The following is a 16451-nucleotide window of genomic DNA, read 5'->3' on the forward strand; positions in this document are numbered from 1 at the left end:
GGATGAGGACATTTGGAAAGGAAATTAAATACTAACCTCTTAAGCGGAAAAACTATCGCCTGCTTACAGGAAGTGCTTTGGTCATTATGACTTGCGTTATTCCTCACACATTGGTATTTCGTAATATAAGGAAAACTCTGCCTTGAGATACATGTTATACAAGTTAATATAAGTGATTCTGCTCCTAATATGTTGCTTGCTGCTCCATCTTCATTATTCCCATGATAAGATTGCGCTTGTGTGCAGCAATCAACATGAGGTGATGACGCTGGTGAAGGTATTCGCATGAAGCTGATCTGTTTGTGCAGACTGGACAGATGAGGAGGTGAGAGCTGGACAGACTAAAGCACTGCTGCATCACTCTGTAGGTAGAGGTCAGCGTTGTACATTGTGGATGAAGTAGAAATCTGTTATCCAAAGTTAAAAATGATGTTAAATCACTAATGCAGTTGAAGAGTTGTGTGCAGGATAAACATTTATCCATTGGTTTCGTTATAAAAATGAAGTGTCATGGTCAATAAACTAAAGACGCTACCGACATATTTAAAGAAACAAGACACTATATACAGGTGCAGCAGTGGACATTTCTCTTAAGGTGTGTGGAGGGGGGGGGGATCCTTTAAAATACTTTTGTGGGTGTAATGTGACTTAAAAAAAAAAAAAATAATTAAGCCAAAACTAAATTACACCAAAACAAACAAACAGCACATGTTTATCTCCCATTAAGTTTCCACTACAGCTCCATGCCCTTTTTAGTGATATGGGTTCAGTAGAAAGATAAAATGGAACCCTGTCGTCCATTTTGTATTTGGTTGTGTGTAATCTTTGCATTGTCTTTACACAGTGTCATGCAGATGGTATGACCGCTAATGACAGTCTGTTTTGTTATATACGTGACAGGAGAGCTGTCGGGCTTGGACGCTTTACAGGTGTGTATCCTCCTCCTCAAGTATGTCCTCCTTGGCCAGGTTATCGAATGGCACGATCCAGCTATCGTTAAACTCCCCATTCAGTGCCATCTTCTTCTCCTGCATCTCCGGCTGCACCTCCATTACCTCCAGCGTGGGGTTGTCGTGATATCCGTTCTCCACAGTTTGCAGCTCTTCAGTCAGATGTTGCTGTGGAGAAGTTATGGACCTTGGTGATTAGGGGTGTACTTAGTAGAAGTTAAATAAAGCGAGCTACTTTGACCAAATACATCTACATCAAAAAACATGTTCTGGCTAGAGTGCCTTAAATGCTAATGCAACAAGCTTATAGATGGCTGGCTGTGGAATATTGGCTCTTTTTAGTGAGGCTAAAAGTGCTAACTATTTAACCTCCTGAACGGAAGGAAGGAATGATCGATAAGAAATGGTTTTGATTGTTCACTTAAAACCACTAGGGTGAAATGTCAAGCTGGCCTAAGCTGGTAAAGGCTTTATTATTATTATTATTATTATTATTATTATTTATTATTATTATTATTATTCATTATTATTATTATTATTATTATTCATTATTATTAATAATAATAATAACAACAATAATAAAGTAATTAATTTATTCATTCATTCATTCATTCATTCATTTTTTGGTCAAATGAACAGCTATTTTTTTATTTTAGTATTTTATCAGCTTTTCAAAAATAAATCTAGACAAACAGGGGCACAGGAATTTTTAATTCTCATTTTTAAATTCATACTTTGTCCATGATTATTATTATTATTATTATTATTATTATTATTATTATTATTATTATTATTATTATTATAAATGAATATTGCTTTTTGGAGGAGGCTGGACACTTTTTCTGTGTGTTGGTGTGTTACCTGATTCTTCCTGTAGGATAAGCGATGGCAGCTGCAATACACAGCAAAAGCAGTAAGGATCAGTGCCAGCGCACCACACGAAGTCAAGATGGTGATCAGTGTCTGTTTTTCAGGTGAGAGAGAGAAAAACAAATTACACAATTAACAATATTCAATTCAATTAAAAAAAAAAACAACAACTTTATTTATCCCCAGGGGGCAATTTAAGGCAAGCAGAGTAGTTAAAACAAAAAAGAAAGTTTTTGAAAGCTTTGAGTAAACATCTGTATAAAATATCTGTAAAATTAAACATCTGTATAAAATATCTGCAAGTAAATATAAACTGTGAAAATGGGTAATGCTTAATAGCTGAAACAAAAGAAGAGGAAGAAGAAGAAAGTAGAAGGAGGTAAAATAGACGGATGCATATATTAATAAATTAAATATTGTGAGAATATTGTTGGTATGTATCCTATTTTCATATTCATAGGCATCGCTATACTGTATTCAGATCTGACCTCTCTATGATATATTTATTTTTGCTATTGCACTTATTTCTGCTTCCTTGTACGGCGTATGATTGTGTATGTGACAAATGAAAAATGTGATATGTGGTTTTGATTGGATTTGAAATGGTGCTTTCAGATAGAAGAGCTTTTACCTCATGATATTTTTAGGTGAGGTACACAATCATGTGTCTTACCATGCTATTCTTATCACTTCTTTCCTCTGGTGTTCCCTCTGATGTTCGCGCTGTCGTTTTCATGTGTGTTTCCTCTGACAGTTCATCCACTAAACAGAAATATCAGCATTTAGTGAAGAACTGTACAATAGAGAAGGTGTCATTGGTAAAAAAAAAAATAAGAGAAATCTGCGAAAAAATTTGTCATATCCTCACCCAACAGTTTTATGACGCTGTATTTAATAACATCATTGGTCATCACTCCAGTTATGGTGCATTTACCAGTTGCATTGATGATCGCCATGAAGCGTGCGCAAAGATTCTCAAAGTGGTCCTGGGAATGTAATAAGTACAGCTCTGGAATTAATGGCACCCTTCAAGAGAACTGGTCATACCTGGCTGTAGGTGGTGCTTTCATAATGACCCCATACATACTGCCCAAATGAACAGAAATGATTCCACAACACAAAAACAAACTGCTAGGGAACCCCGTGGTCGAATCGAGAGCCCAGAGAAAACTATAAAAGACTGTTAATCTCAGTGGAGAAGCTTCATCACTAGGGGTGTAAAAAAAAAAAAGGGCTGGTGTGGGTACTGCCATCCACACCAGTTTTGTCTGGGTAACACTGGACACCAAAGAAAAAAAACAAACTAAAAAAATGATTACTCAGTAACTGTGTTGTGGATGTAGCTTGATGGAATGGTAAAAAGATGACCTTACCCCAGTGCTGTTTGCAGCTACGGTTTTCTGCAGGAAAGAAGAATTATCTTCATCATCAGTATGAAGCAGTGAGAATCTAACCATTTTCAAAAACTAGTAGTTTGCACAGAAAAACAAAAATTCTTACAGTGAATTGTTCTTTAGGGACATTTTTTCTTGTTGCTGAAGTTGTTTTCATTGGAGCCATTTTTTCTGAAGTTATTCTTACTGGAGTCGTCGTTTCTGAAGTTATTCTTACTGGCGTCGTCGTTTCTGAAGTTATTCTTACTGGCGTCGTCGTTTCTGAAGTTATTCTTACTGGCGTCGTCGTTTCTGAAGTTATTCTTACTGGAGTCGTCGTTTCTGAAGTTATTCTTACTGGAGTCGTCGTTTCTGAAGTTATTCTTACTGGAGTCGTCGTTTCTGAAGTTATTCTTACTGGAGTCGTCGTTTCTGAAGTTATTCTTACTGGAGTCGTCGTTTCTGAAGTTATTCTTACTGGAGTCGTCGTTTCTGAAGTTATTCTTACTGGAATAGTCACTGGAGCCATTGTCACTGTTGTAGAATTTGTTGTTTCTGAAGTCTTCACTAGATTTGTTGTATTTTCTGAAGGTTTTATTGGTGTTTCAGTAGTTACTTTAGAAATAGGAGGAGCTACTGATATAGCTCCCTTTGTGGATTCTTCTGTTTTCTCGGGCCCACCTTTAGGTACAAAAATAAGATCACTTCATAGATTTGTACATTTATTCCACACTTAATAAGCACCATACAGCAATGGTATTCCTTGTAATCTTATTCAGAATTGTACCTAACCTGGTGGAAGTATTTATTTGAGAAACAAGTTTTAAGCTTAAAATACTTCAAATGAGAATATGGCATAATACACCGAACATTATGAGCAGTGAGAGGTGAAGTGAATAACACTGAGTATCTCCTCATCATGGCACCTGTTAGTGGGTGGGATATATTAGGCAGCAAGTGAACATTTTGTCCTCAAAGTTGATGTGTTAGAAGCAGGAAAAATGGACAAGCGTAAGGATTTGAGAGAGTTTGATGAAGGGCCAAATTGTGATGGTTAGACGACTGGATCAGAGGATGACTGACCCGTGTGATCCGATCCAACAGACGAGCTACTGTTGCTCAAATTGCTGAAGAAGTTAATGCTGGTTCTGATAGAAAGGTGTCAGAATACACAGTGCATGATGGGTCAGGGCTGTTTTGGCAGCAAAAGGGGGACCAACACAATATTAGGCAGGTGGTCATAATGTTATGCCTGATCGGTATATATTCCCAGAATATATTAAATTACACTCCTTTTTTTTTTTTTTTTGGAAAGACCTTTCATTATGTGAATTTTTCATTTTAATGTTTAAAAATTCTAACATTCATAAGCAATTGAAGTCCATAAACCATTACATTACAGCAAGCATTAATCTGTGGAAACATGTGTAGAGATGATTTTTGAAAAAATATATATATATACTTTCCAATGATATTATCAAGAGCTTTTAAAACACTTATTACGCTGCTGCCTGCAAAATCGAACAACAAAGGAACTTTGTTTATTAATGAAGTTGGAAATATTGTAAATAAATAAATGAATAAAGGCTGTATAGCTATGATTGTCAATTTCCTTTTACATATTATCGAAATGTGAAAGGTATACAGCTGAATTGTTTATTATTTTATTTTGACAGCCTGTTAACTAGCTGACATTCCTGCGTAAATGTGCTTCAGGTGAAATTGGGTTCCTTCATTGTTTTCATTACCATTTAATGATCTTTTCATATTTTAGGTCAAACGTTATATTTATTAAAATCTTGCATGCCCACTGAAGTAACGGTTTCCAACTAGGAAGTGGAATTTTATGTGGAGAACACAAACCTCCCAGTGTGGTTACATGAAATTAAATTAGTGAATTGGAACTAGCTGTTGTTTTTACCTGTACAAACTCTTACCTGAAGAAGTTGCTACAGTGATACTGGTTTGCTGAGTTGTGTTGGGATTGCTGGTGTCTTTTCCTGGGATACTGGTGGCAGATGCAGGACTGGGCTGAGTAGCGTTTGTTGTGGATTGTTGAACCAGTACTGAATTTGTAGTAGTGATGGTAGTAGAAGGAGTTGGTTTTGTTGTTTCCGTTGTATTGCTGATCAGAGCAGTTGATGTAGTTTTATTATTAGCATATGCACCTTGGAGGAGAGAACCTACGGAAAGCAAACCAATACCTTAACCTGATTTGCAATACGAGTTGTCTTATTTATAACCACACATATTCATAGAACTTTGCTATATTGTTATCTCTGTTATGAAACTATGAACGTATTCATGGTTGTGAAAGCCATCTTGCTCGTAGCCATCGTCTCTCCCCAGATTGACCACATTTGAGTTGAATTGAATCATGTGCATGAAATCTTTTTCGCCAAAACAATATCATGGCACACCATGAAACATCGTGTTGCAGGAATCACTGACACTCTGCTGGTGATGCTTGATCCTCTTTAACTCAGCCTTGCATCTTAGATAATAGTGTTAATATTTCTTCTTAAGCATGACGTTTGGTATGATTAGCATTTATGTAAGGAGTCGCCAGTCTTAAGGCTTTGGGATAATGCAGTAACTTAAAGGTTTGCTTTTTTGGTTTCAGTAAAATAGCCAGCTGTATTGTTTATAGCTGCTATAAAGTTATAGATAAGTGAACCAGTTTTATTGAGGTTCCACAACATTGAGTATAATCTGATGTCATTTTTTTTAAATAAATTAAAAAAGTAATAATAATAATAAAAAAGGTTGTGTCATTTGCACCGGCAGATTGCTTTTGGTAAAACACCTCAGGATATTCCATCACTGAAAAATAATCAACCCTGGGGTGGAAATGGCTGCATTACACCAGCATCACACATTTGATTGTTTATCTGTAACAGGATGAGTGGTGGTGGCTCAAGTGGTTAAGGCTCTGGGAAAATCGGGGGTTCAAGCCCCAGCTCCACCAATTTGCCACTGTTGAGCAAGGCCCTTAACCCTCTCTGCTCCAGGGGTGCTGTATCATGGCTGACCCTGTGCTCTGACCCCAACCTCCAAGGATGGGATATGTGAAGAAAGAATTTCACTGTGCAGTAATGTATATGTGACAAAAAAAGGCTATTTCTTTTTCTATGTTTTGTCCTCTACATTACTTTTGTCCTCTACTAATGTTAGCTTGAAGGAAATCTAAAGTTGTCTAACATTTTGATGCGTGATTCATTAATGATGAAAATGTTGGGTTTGGTGTTATGTGCATGTAATTATATTATATTATATTATATTTATATATATATATTATATATATATATATATATATATATATATTATATATATATATATATATATATATATATATATATATATATATATATATATATATATATATATATATAAATATATATATATATTTATATTTTATATTATATTATATTATATTATATTATATTATATTATATTATTAGCAGTTATATCTTGCTTTCCAATTCTATCAAGGTATTGAAACTGATCGAAATTAAGATGCTAAAGTGTTTGATATTTCACTTTAAAAGTGGTAGGAACGCCAATAGATTTTAGGATAAAAATAAAGGTGCTTGGGGTCAGAGTAACTAAAATGTTTCTTTTCGATTCTTTTCCACTTCCTCCTATTTTCCCCCCGAATTCATAAACACATTACGTGGGTCAGAATGCAGTGTGCTCTCCAGCCATTAGGTTTGTGGGGAAATCAGAATAATTATAAACAGCTTTACGTTAAAACCCTGGCTGTTTTTTTTTTTTTTTTTTCCCCCAATTCAATCTATTTGTATAGCACTTTTTACAATGGACACTGTCTCAAAGCAGCTTCACAGAAGTAGAGAAACAGAGAAGGAAAATATAATCTATATAAAGTTTAACCAAACTTGCGGTGATGGTGGCAAGGTAAAAACTGCATGTGATGATATGAGGAAGAAACTTAGAGAGGAACTAGGCTCAGAAGGGCGACAGTAAATAATGTAACTGTAACTAATTAATGTCCTTTCTTTCTTTCTTTCTTTCTTTCTTTCTTTCTTTCTTTCTTTCTTTCTTTCTTTCTTTCTTTCTTTTCTTCATTATTCTATTTATATAGCAGCTTTGCCTTATTGGGAAGTCTCTATATTTATAGATCACAGGACAGAGTGAGCAAAACAATAAGTTAGGAAGTAACACACCTACTCTTAAAGGAGAGGTCTAAACAATGGTGGTCAGCCTGAAGAGACCGAGAAGAATGCCACTACCTTATCTTACACACACATATATCATGACTCTTAGTGCTGCACGCATGAGGTCATTGTGTACACACCATCCACCAGGCTTTATGGGTATAATATCCAGCCCAGGAAAAGATGTACTACACATATTTTAAAAAAAAAACACTAGTCTATGTTTCCTGCACTTGAACCTTTTTTCAAGCCTGGTGGCACTTCCCCAGTTGTTTTGCAGTAATTGTCAGAGCTGCGTTCAACTCTGGGTTTGAGAGAGTACTGGTGGAAGGGTTTGTGAAACAAATCATGTTGCAATATGTACATTAAGATGGAAATCTAGCAGCTTAAATGAAGTTAGTGGGATTTCCTCTTCTCTGAGGAAAGCTAGGACATTACGGCAGATGACAGTTGTCACATTTAGGGCATTTTGACAGATCCAGAGCAGCTAACATTTATCTCTTTCTGTTATTTATATATATATAACATATAAGCATTTAAGATGTTAACTTGACTGATACAGCGACTGAACCCTTCCCCAAGACCGGATGTTTAACACTGCATAAACGACTCCTCTCAGCAGGCATGATGACTGGGCTTAAGCTGTTCTTCACTCTCACGTCTCTCTCACATCTCTCTTTAGTTTCTGTTCAAGTCTTCAGTGATGACCCTCATTAACCTCACTATCATTAGCTCACAGGCCTGCTGATTGTGAACCGATCTACACAATGTAGAGACCTCTCCTATAATAATCCCACCTCAGAGACACTGAGTTTCCCCTGCTTTCTCGCTCTGTTTCTCCGTGCTGCACTGACACTCCTCCTACATTGATGCAGGCCATCTATGTCACTGATAACTAGAGCTCAGGCCTCTGGAACAGTCCCAGTGACTTTAGTCTGTAGATATGAAATACAGGAAGCAGATGTATTGACCTTCCTTTAGTTTTACTCTTCAACCGCTGCTTTCCTGATTCTTTAAGCACCCACACAATGTGAAGCGGAAAGACTCTCTTAAACTTCTATGGCTTTCCACAATTATGGCTGACGATTTGAACAATTTAATATTTATATTATGATAAATTATGCCACATAGTAATACTTGGGCACTTTGTTTGTTTGTATATTTCCAATATTTTAAAATAATTCCCCTCTTTTTAGTGTTAAATAATTATTAAAAAAATGTAATAATTATTTAAAATTATATACAAAATAGTTTAAAATAATTTCATTAAGTATATGAAAAAAATATTAGAAATATTTAAATATTTTATAAGCTCTAATCTATCATCATTAAGGATGTTTTATTATTTTGATTAAATAATATTAAATATTGAAATTATCATTTCAAGTTTAAATAATATTAAATAAAATATTTCTAATTTCTATTTTCTATATTTCTATAATTGTATTTTTATGTACCTATGTGTATTTTTCTATTTGATGATATTACAATTTTTACCGATTACTTAAAAGAAAAAAAATTCCATTAATTTAGCTTCTTTTTTGCTGTTAAATAATTATTATTATACAAATTATATCATATATATTTCATGTAATTCATCATATGAATTATAAAGCATCACTGAAATCTTTTTGCTGCTGGTTTGCCGCCAGTTTTGAAATATATTTATTTATTTGTCTGCTTTTTTTAAAAAAAAAATTATTATTAGCAATTTATTAGAGCAAAGCTACGAGTTGTAAAAATCTTTTCTTGTAATATATTTTTGTTCTATTGTCCACCCATATCCACAAAGGATGTGAATTTGAACAGACCATCTGAGAAAGTTCACTGAGAATGATTCGTAACCTTCATCTCTGTGAGAATGGCAGATTTTTCCCACCTCAGGGTTTTCCTGCCTGCTGTTGACCTCTGATGAATCTGGACGTGTAGTTCCTGTGTCTAGCTAACCCACCATCAGTCAAAGCATCATCATTATTATTATATTATAGTATTAGAAGTATTCAGAGAACATGATGTTGCAGTGGATACAGCATTGTTGCCTCACAGCAGAGTTCCTGGATAGATCCTGAGCTTGGGCTACTGTATTCTTCCTAGATCATTATTGTATATAGTCTCAGATAAACATTCATGTCTTCAGTTCAGCCTGAAGGCTGTCTCGTATTAAACGTACAGGGCTTTGTTACAGCTAAAAGAGAACGACATTCACATGTGAGGGTGGAGACCTAATGAATGTTCCTGCTGCTGGTACAGTTATATATAAATAACAACAAAGCCATAAAACACTCCACACACACCCACTCTCTCTCTCACACACACACACACACACAGATGGAAATGATAAGAGTTTCCATTTTAGGGCTATACAATGCAATTAATAATAAATTATTCTATAATACTTTATGATTTCTTAGGTACTATGGAAACTCTTACTGCTTTTAAAACTCCTGAAAATGTGAATGTTATTTTAATATTTCAGTTCCTAAATGTAATCTTTTTGCTTGACCTTGAGTTTCCTCATGAAATTGAAGGACTTGTGGTTATGTCCACTATATAGTCCTACTGTTAATACTGCTGCTGTTTGTATATTACGTTTAAATGCATTCTAATGTTTTATGTAAATAAAATTTCACCTACACAGCGCAACAGACTAACACTCACCCTATTGTACAGAGATCCTGACGATGCTAAGACAGTCACTGGGATTCTCTCTCTCTCTCTCCTGTCAGTCACAGTGACACTATCCAACCTTGGGTGTCTGTGAGCTCATGTATTCATAAGAGGTTAGATAACGGGTTTTGTCTCATTCTGTGTCTGTTTGATGCAGAAGATGCAGCTGGGTGGCTTCAGATGTCTTGCAGGAAGCATGCAAAGGAAACATATGAACCCCAACTCTGACATTATCGTGGCAGCGACTTCCAACGTTGCTGTCTCACTGTACTGCACAATGAAATGTGAGATTCGAGAAATACATCACAAAAAGAAATACGTCACAGCTCGGAGCTACAAGTTACAAGTAGCTTGTTGGAATTTAAAATGCAGTTTTCAGTGAATAGTTTTCATCAGAGGTATTTAATTCCTGACCAAATAAGTTACTTGAAAAATCACAGATAGCATTTAAATGCATCTAATCTTTCTTATATGTTGCACATTTCTTCTAGTATTTAGTCTTTCGGCTTCTTTTCTCAGTGTCCGTGTATGGATGCTGACCTGACTGTGAGCCTGTATGCACCTTATTGACTGTGAACATCCACTACACACACCGATGTCAGAAACAACATGTCCTTTCACCCTACAAAACCTTAAAGCTGGTAACTTGCATTAGTGCACGCGAAAGTCCTGTCTCCAGATCACGCTTTTTTCTTTTCTTCTCTTGTCTCACTCTAGCCTCCTTGCTGTGATCTGGGGTCCTCATTCCACCCATCCACCTCCCTGAGACCCCTCCCTTCCCCATCCTTCTTCCAGCAACGGTGTCCTATTCAGGCTAATTGAAGAGGCCTGTAGAGAGGGAGTTCCTTTATGGGGCTGAGTCACAGCTCAGCTCCTTTACTGAAGGGAGGAGGAACAGGAGAAGACGCTTGTGAATGTTAAGATGTTTGGCAGGAATAATGAGATGGCAGGAGAAAGGGAGGAGGGTGTGAAGAAGGTTAGAACAAGGCTGGAAGGGGTCGCAGGGTGTTTGTGTGCTTGACTTGGAACACATTCCTCACCCCACACACACACACACACACACACAAAGGCCCATCATTAGAGTATGCTAAACTTAGGATAAGAGATTACTTAAAACATCAGTGCGAAATCCCTCACTCTGAAAAAGTTATTCCCTAAATTATTGTTTGCAATGATCACCTTTAATACTGGAAATTTGCTTAACATTTTGGAGTATTCCTTTAAAAGCGAATAAAAAAAAAAATCTGTCAATATAGTGCAGTTTAAAAGCTATGGTATGGAAATAATAACGGGAAATGTGGATTCAATTCTTTCTTTATTAATGCTTCCTTCATTAATAATAAGTACGGCCAAAATGGAGAGGATGACAGTGACTCCACTGCAGGAACATAGTCAGTAGGAGACGCATTATAAACACACAGATCCTTTATCAGCTGCAACGCATCCTGAAACGTCGCATTCCTCTTATACATACATAAATAGTCTATTACCATCCTCTCTTTTTACTCTTTGGTGAAACAGACATATTACTGAGAAAGCGCATAAACTTACTGCCTGTTATAAAATACTTGAGGCTGGAGACTCCTTCCATAAGTGACCTCATTTATTTCTTTATTGTCTCAGTGAGAACGCTGTGACCTTCAGCTCGTTGCCTGTATCATTGATGCTGGACTATTCAGACCAGGCCCAGAAGCTGGAAAGCAGAATAGATCCAATGCCACACCTTTAGTGGAAAAAAGGGACTGTTGATAGACAACTTTCCCAACTATTGTTCTCTATTTTCAGAAGGATTTGTGCCGGACAGTCCAGCCAGAAGGCTTCCATAACAAACTGTTGTCACTAGATCTGTTTGAATTTGATTTACGTATCTGAAAACAGTGAGATAAAGCAAATTTCCTGGAAACAAATGCTGATTTTCCCTCTCTCCAACGTGCAAAAAAAAACAAACAAAAGTGTGTTCTGCTGTTCGGTGTTCTGCTGCTGCACCACAGCTATGGCTTTTTTATCCACTTGAACCGCAGCAATTTGCCAATTATTACATTTGTCCATTATTTATCTGTAGCTCTTATCCTACAAAGGGTCGCAGGGAACATAGAGTCTATCCCGGCAGTCTCGGGGAACAAGGTGGGGGGACATCCTGGACAGGGTGTCAACCCATTGCAGACACAATCACACACACTACATATTTTTAGACTGGAGAATAAACCCTGAAGCCTGTAAGATCCTGTGCACATGGGGCAGATGCAGGAATCAAACCCCTAACCCTGGCGGTTCGAGACAACCGTACTAACCACTAAGCCATCAGTATTTAGTTATTTATTTATTAAAAAAAAGCCATTTACTCTCTTTGAACGTCTGCAAGACAACTCATGTCACTACTTACAGCACTTACACTAGCCACTTTGTTTTTCTTTTGTGAAGTAAATAAGACAGCTTCTCAAAACCACAGCGCTACTGTCCTGAAGACATTCCCGTGATAAATGGCGATCTGTTTTTCTTTGTTAAATAGCAACACACTTTGAATTTGGTTACTTACTTACTGAAGCGTAGTGAAAAAAAAAACACAACAATAAATCAAGGAGCTAGTAGAAATCATCATAGAAAATCGAACCACACCACAGTCACCTGTATGAAATGTTTATATACGTATACATCTCATATTTTCATACTTTTATTTCATTCAGACCTCGCCGAGAACACGACCTGGCCGATGCAGACAGCTGCTACGACTGAACACATCTGTCCTATTTACATTTAATCATTTCACAGACACTGTGACGCAGGTTACAGTACAACACAATCACAGCTCCTAGTAATAGACCTCACACTGACTAACGTGGGATCTGAACACAGGGCATTGTTACTATGTGATGACTCGTGCAAACCCGATTTCCACAAAACGGAAGGGACCACAATACTTAGGAAACATAAACACCCAGCCTCGGTTTTTGATGACTTTCAGAAGTGGCAGGTGCGGCTCATGTAATTAAGAATAACAGCACTCCTCTGTCAGCTCTCCACCCACAGCTTTCAGACCGTTATCTTCTGTTTGGGCAAACAGTGTGCCATTCCAGAAAGAAAAACATCACACAACATCGTTTTGCAGATGTTGCACTTCCCAGATTGCTTTATATGCAGGTTCTATAAATGTTCTTATCACAATTTCAAGGCTTCACACTTTTTCCCCCCTGAGCCAAAATCAACTATTAAACATTCCACATGTGGAAAAGAGAAGTGACTGTGTTTAACTGAGCCAAGCTTTACAAGTCTGACTTTCTAATAAATAAATAAATAAATAAATAAATAAATAAATAGAAGTGACTGTGTTTAACTGAGCCAACCTTTACAAGTCTGACTTTCTAATAAGTAAGTAAGTAAGTAAGTAAGTAAGTAAGTAAATAAATAAATAAATAGAAGTGACTGTGTTTAACTGAGCCAACCTTTACAAGTCTGACTTTCTAATAGATAGATAGATAGATAGATAGATAGATAGATAGATAGATAGATAGATAGATAGATAGATAGATAGATAGATAGATAGATAGATAGAAGTGACTGTGTTTAACTGAGCCAACCTTTACAAGTCTGACTTTCTAATAGATAGATAGATAGATAGATAGATAGATAGATAGATAGATAGATAGATAGATAGATAGATAGATAGATAGATAGATAGATAGATAGAAGTGACTGTGTTTAACTGAGCCAACCTTTACAAGTCTGACTTTCTAATAAATAGATAGATAGATAGATAGATAGATAGATAGATAGATAGATAGATAGATAGATAGATAGATAGATAGATAGAAGTGACTGTGTTTAACTGAGCCAACCTTTACAAGTCTGACTTTCTAATAAATAGATAGATAGATAGATAGATAGATAGATAGATAGATAGATAGATAGAAGTGACTGTGTTTAACTGAGCCAACCTTTACAAGTCTGACTTTCTAATAAATAGATAGATAGATAGATAGATAGATAGATAGATAGATAGATAGATAGATAGATAGATAGATAGATAGATAGATAGATAGATAGAAGTGACTGTGTTTAACTGAGCCAACCTTTACAAGTCTGACTTTCTAATAAATAGATAGATAGATAGATAGATAGATAGATAGATAGATAGATAGATAGATAGATAGATAGATAGATAGATAGATAGATAGACGTGACTGTGTTTAACTGAGCCAACCTTTACAAGTCTGACTTTATAAAAAGTAACTAACTAAATTAATCAATCAATCAACCAATCAATCGATTGACTGATTGATTAATTAATTAATTAATTAATTAATTAATTAAGCAGAAAAAAGTGACTGTTAAACTGTCAAAAATAAATAAATAATGAAATAAATAAACAAATAGCTGGATTTATTACATACATTTGTAAGAATGCTTCTTATGTCTTGAATGTATGAATGTATAATATTTATATATTTATTTATATTTCTAAAAAAAAGGTAAGCACTAAACCAAATGATGAACTGTTTTTGATCGTTTGTTAAGCCAGCATCACTGAAAATCTAAACTAGTCTGAAAGAAATAACCAATATTAAGCTGAAAAAATATGAGAAACCACGAGACAATATTTTTCCAAAGCACGTGCAGTTTTCAAAGCGCATCATCTCCCTTTCTTTTAATCTTTAAGCATTAACATCTGAAAAAATCGCAATAATGACAGGAGTCATGAGTTCTTTGTTCATTTCTCTCTGTTTCAGTATTGTGTAATGCGTTATAATAACGAACTAAAAAATTGAGCTCACCTATCGTAAGGATAGTCCACAGGATCCGCATCTTGGTGCACATGTTGCTTCTGTTGCTTATTAGAGAGAGAGAGAGAGAGAGAGAGAGAGAGAGAGAGAGAGAGAGAGAGAGAGAGAGACCTTGACGATGATGATGCTGTGACACGCTGCCTTGCTGCACCTTCGCTTCACTAGTCTAAATAACTTCTGAGCGCTGAACCCAAAGCCAGAGCTCTTTTGTTCGCGGCTGCTTTTCCGTGTGTGTGTGTGTGTGTGTGTGTGTGTGCCTCCTGAGGAGGGGGATTTGAGTCCGGAGTGTTTGCGGGTTTCCTTGGCTGCACGATGGCTATTTAGAGCACGTGAGCAGTTTTCTGACCCAAAGACACTTTCCCTCTGTGTATGTTCGGCAGTCTGGACTGAAATGGGGTACACACACACACACACACACACGGCTCTGCCCACGTCTGAAAGCGGTCACTAGCGCACTTATTACTATGCAAAAACTCCTGACAGCCATAATAGCTTTTCAATAGACTCCACCAGTCAGACCTGGGGGGTGTGTGTGTGTGTGAATGGCAAAAGAATCGGTGAACTTTGCACTCTGTGCTTTATCAAGTTTTGCTTCACTTTACTTTGTTTTGTTTTTTTAAAACCCAATACTATTTCTCCTCCTCAGTTTTCAAGAAATGTATATGAAATGTTTTGTTTTGAGTCATATTAATAGCTGGATATGAAACACCCCATATCTGTCTATCTATCTATCTATCTATCTATCTATCTATCTATCTATCTATCTATCTATCTATCTATCTATCTATCGTCTGTCTGTCTGTCTGTCTGTCTGTGATTGTGTTGGTCTCCTTTTGCTGCCAAAACAGCCCTGACTCGTCATGCACTGTGTATTCTGACACCTTTTTTTTTTTATCAGAACCAGCATTAACTTCTTCAGCAGTTTGAGCAACAGTAGCTCATCTGTTGGATCGGATCACACGGGTCAGCCTTCTCTCCCCACGTGTATCAATCAGCCTTGTCCACCCATGACCCTGTCACCGGTTCACCATTGTTCCTTCCTTGGACCACTTTTGATAGATACTGACCACTGCAGACCGGGAACACCCCACAAGAGCTGCAGTTTTGGAGATGCTCTGATCCAGTGGTCTAACCATCACAATTTGGCCCTTGTCAAACTCGCTTAAATCCTTACATTTGTCCATTTTTCCTGCTTCTAACACATCAACTTTGAGGACAAAATGTTGACTTGCTGCCTAATATATCCCACCCACTAACAGGTGCCATGATGAGGAGATCATCAGTTTTAATGTTATGCCTGATCGGTGTATAGTTACAGTAAATTTGTGGAATGTCCACAAAACAAGTATACAGTGATCATAAATCAGTCAAATTTATCTCCAAGGATTGTAATTGTTTTGCGATAGAAAGAGGGCTAACTCAGATTTTGAAATAGAGCTTTGAACTTGACGGGAAACTGGATGTTGATATGGCTAATGCCACTCCTTATTCATCAAGTTACCATCAAAAACTGTAAAAAAGATAAAACACATATCTTGTCTTATCCTGAAATATAAAACTATAGTCATGTCTGTGTGTATATGTAGGAATTACTGCATGGTTATTTGGCCCCTAAACTGAAGTGGGTTAGCAGGAGTT

The 16451-nt window shown here is 36.5% G+C and overlaps 1 protein-coding gene across 1 annotated transcript; it reads right to left on the minus strand.

Annotated features, from left to right (window-relative positions):
* Positions 1 to 617: 617 nt before the first annotated feature.
* On the minus strand, positions 618 to 15165 carry podxl (podocalyxin-like). Its single transcript, XM_058417805.1, has 9 exons — positions 14905 to 15165; positions 14805 to 14866; positions 5131 to 5376; positions 3321 to 3874; positions 3194 to 3220; positions 2689 to 2806; positions 2494 to 2582; positions 1812 to 1913; positions 618 to 1118 (listed from the first exon to the last, which is right to left on the minus strand). Exons 2-9 carry the CDS (start codon positions 14845 to 14847, stop codon positions 924 to 926), a joined length of 1374 nt encoding a protein of 457 aa, XP_058273788.1. The 5' UTR covers positions 14848 to 14866; positions 14905 to 15165; the 3' UTR covers positions 618 to 923.
* Between the last annotated feature and the right edge of the window lie 1286 nt (positions 15166 to 16451).

Source organism: Hemibagrus wyckioides, linkage group LG19 (genome assembly GCF_019097595.1).
Source record: "Hemibagrus wyckioides isolate EC202008001 linkage group LG19, SWU_Hwy_1.0, whole genome shotgun sequence".
Lineage (NCBI taxonomy): Eukaryota > Metazoa > Chordata > Actinopteri > Siluriformes > Bagridae > Hemibagrus > Hemibagrus wyckioides.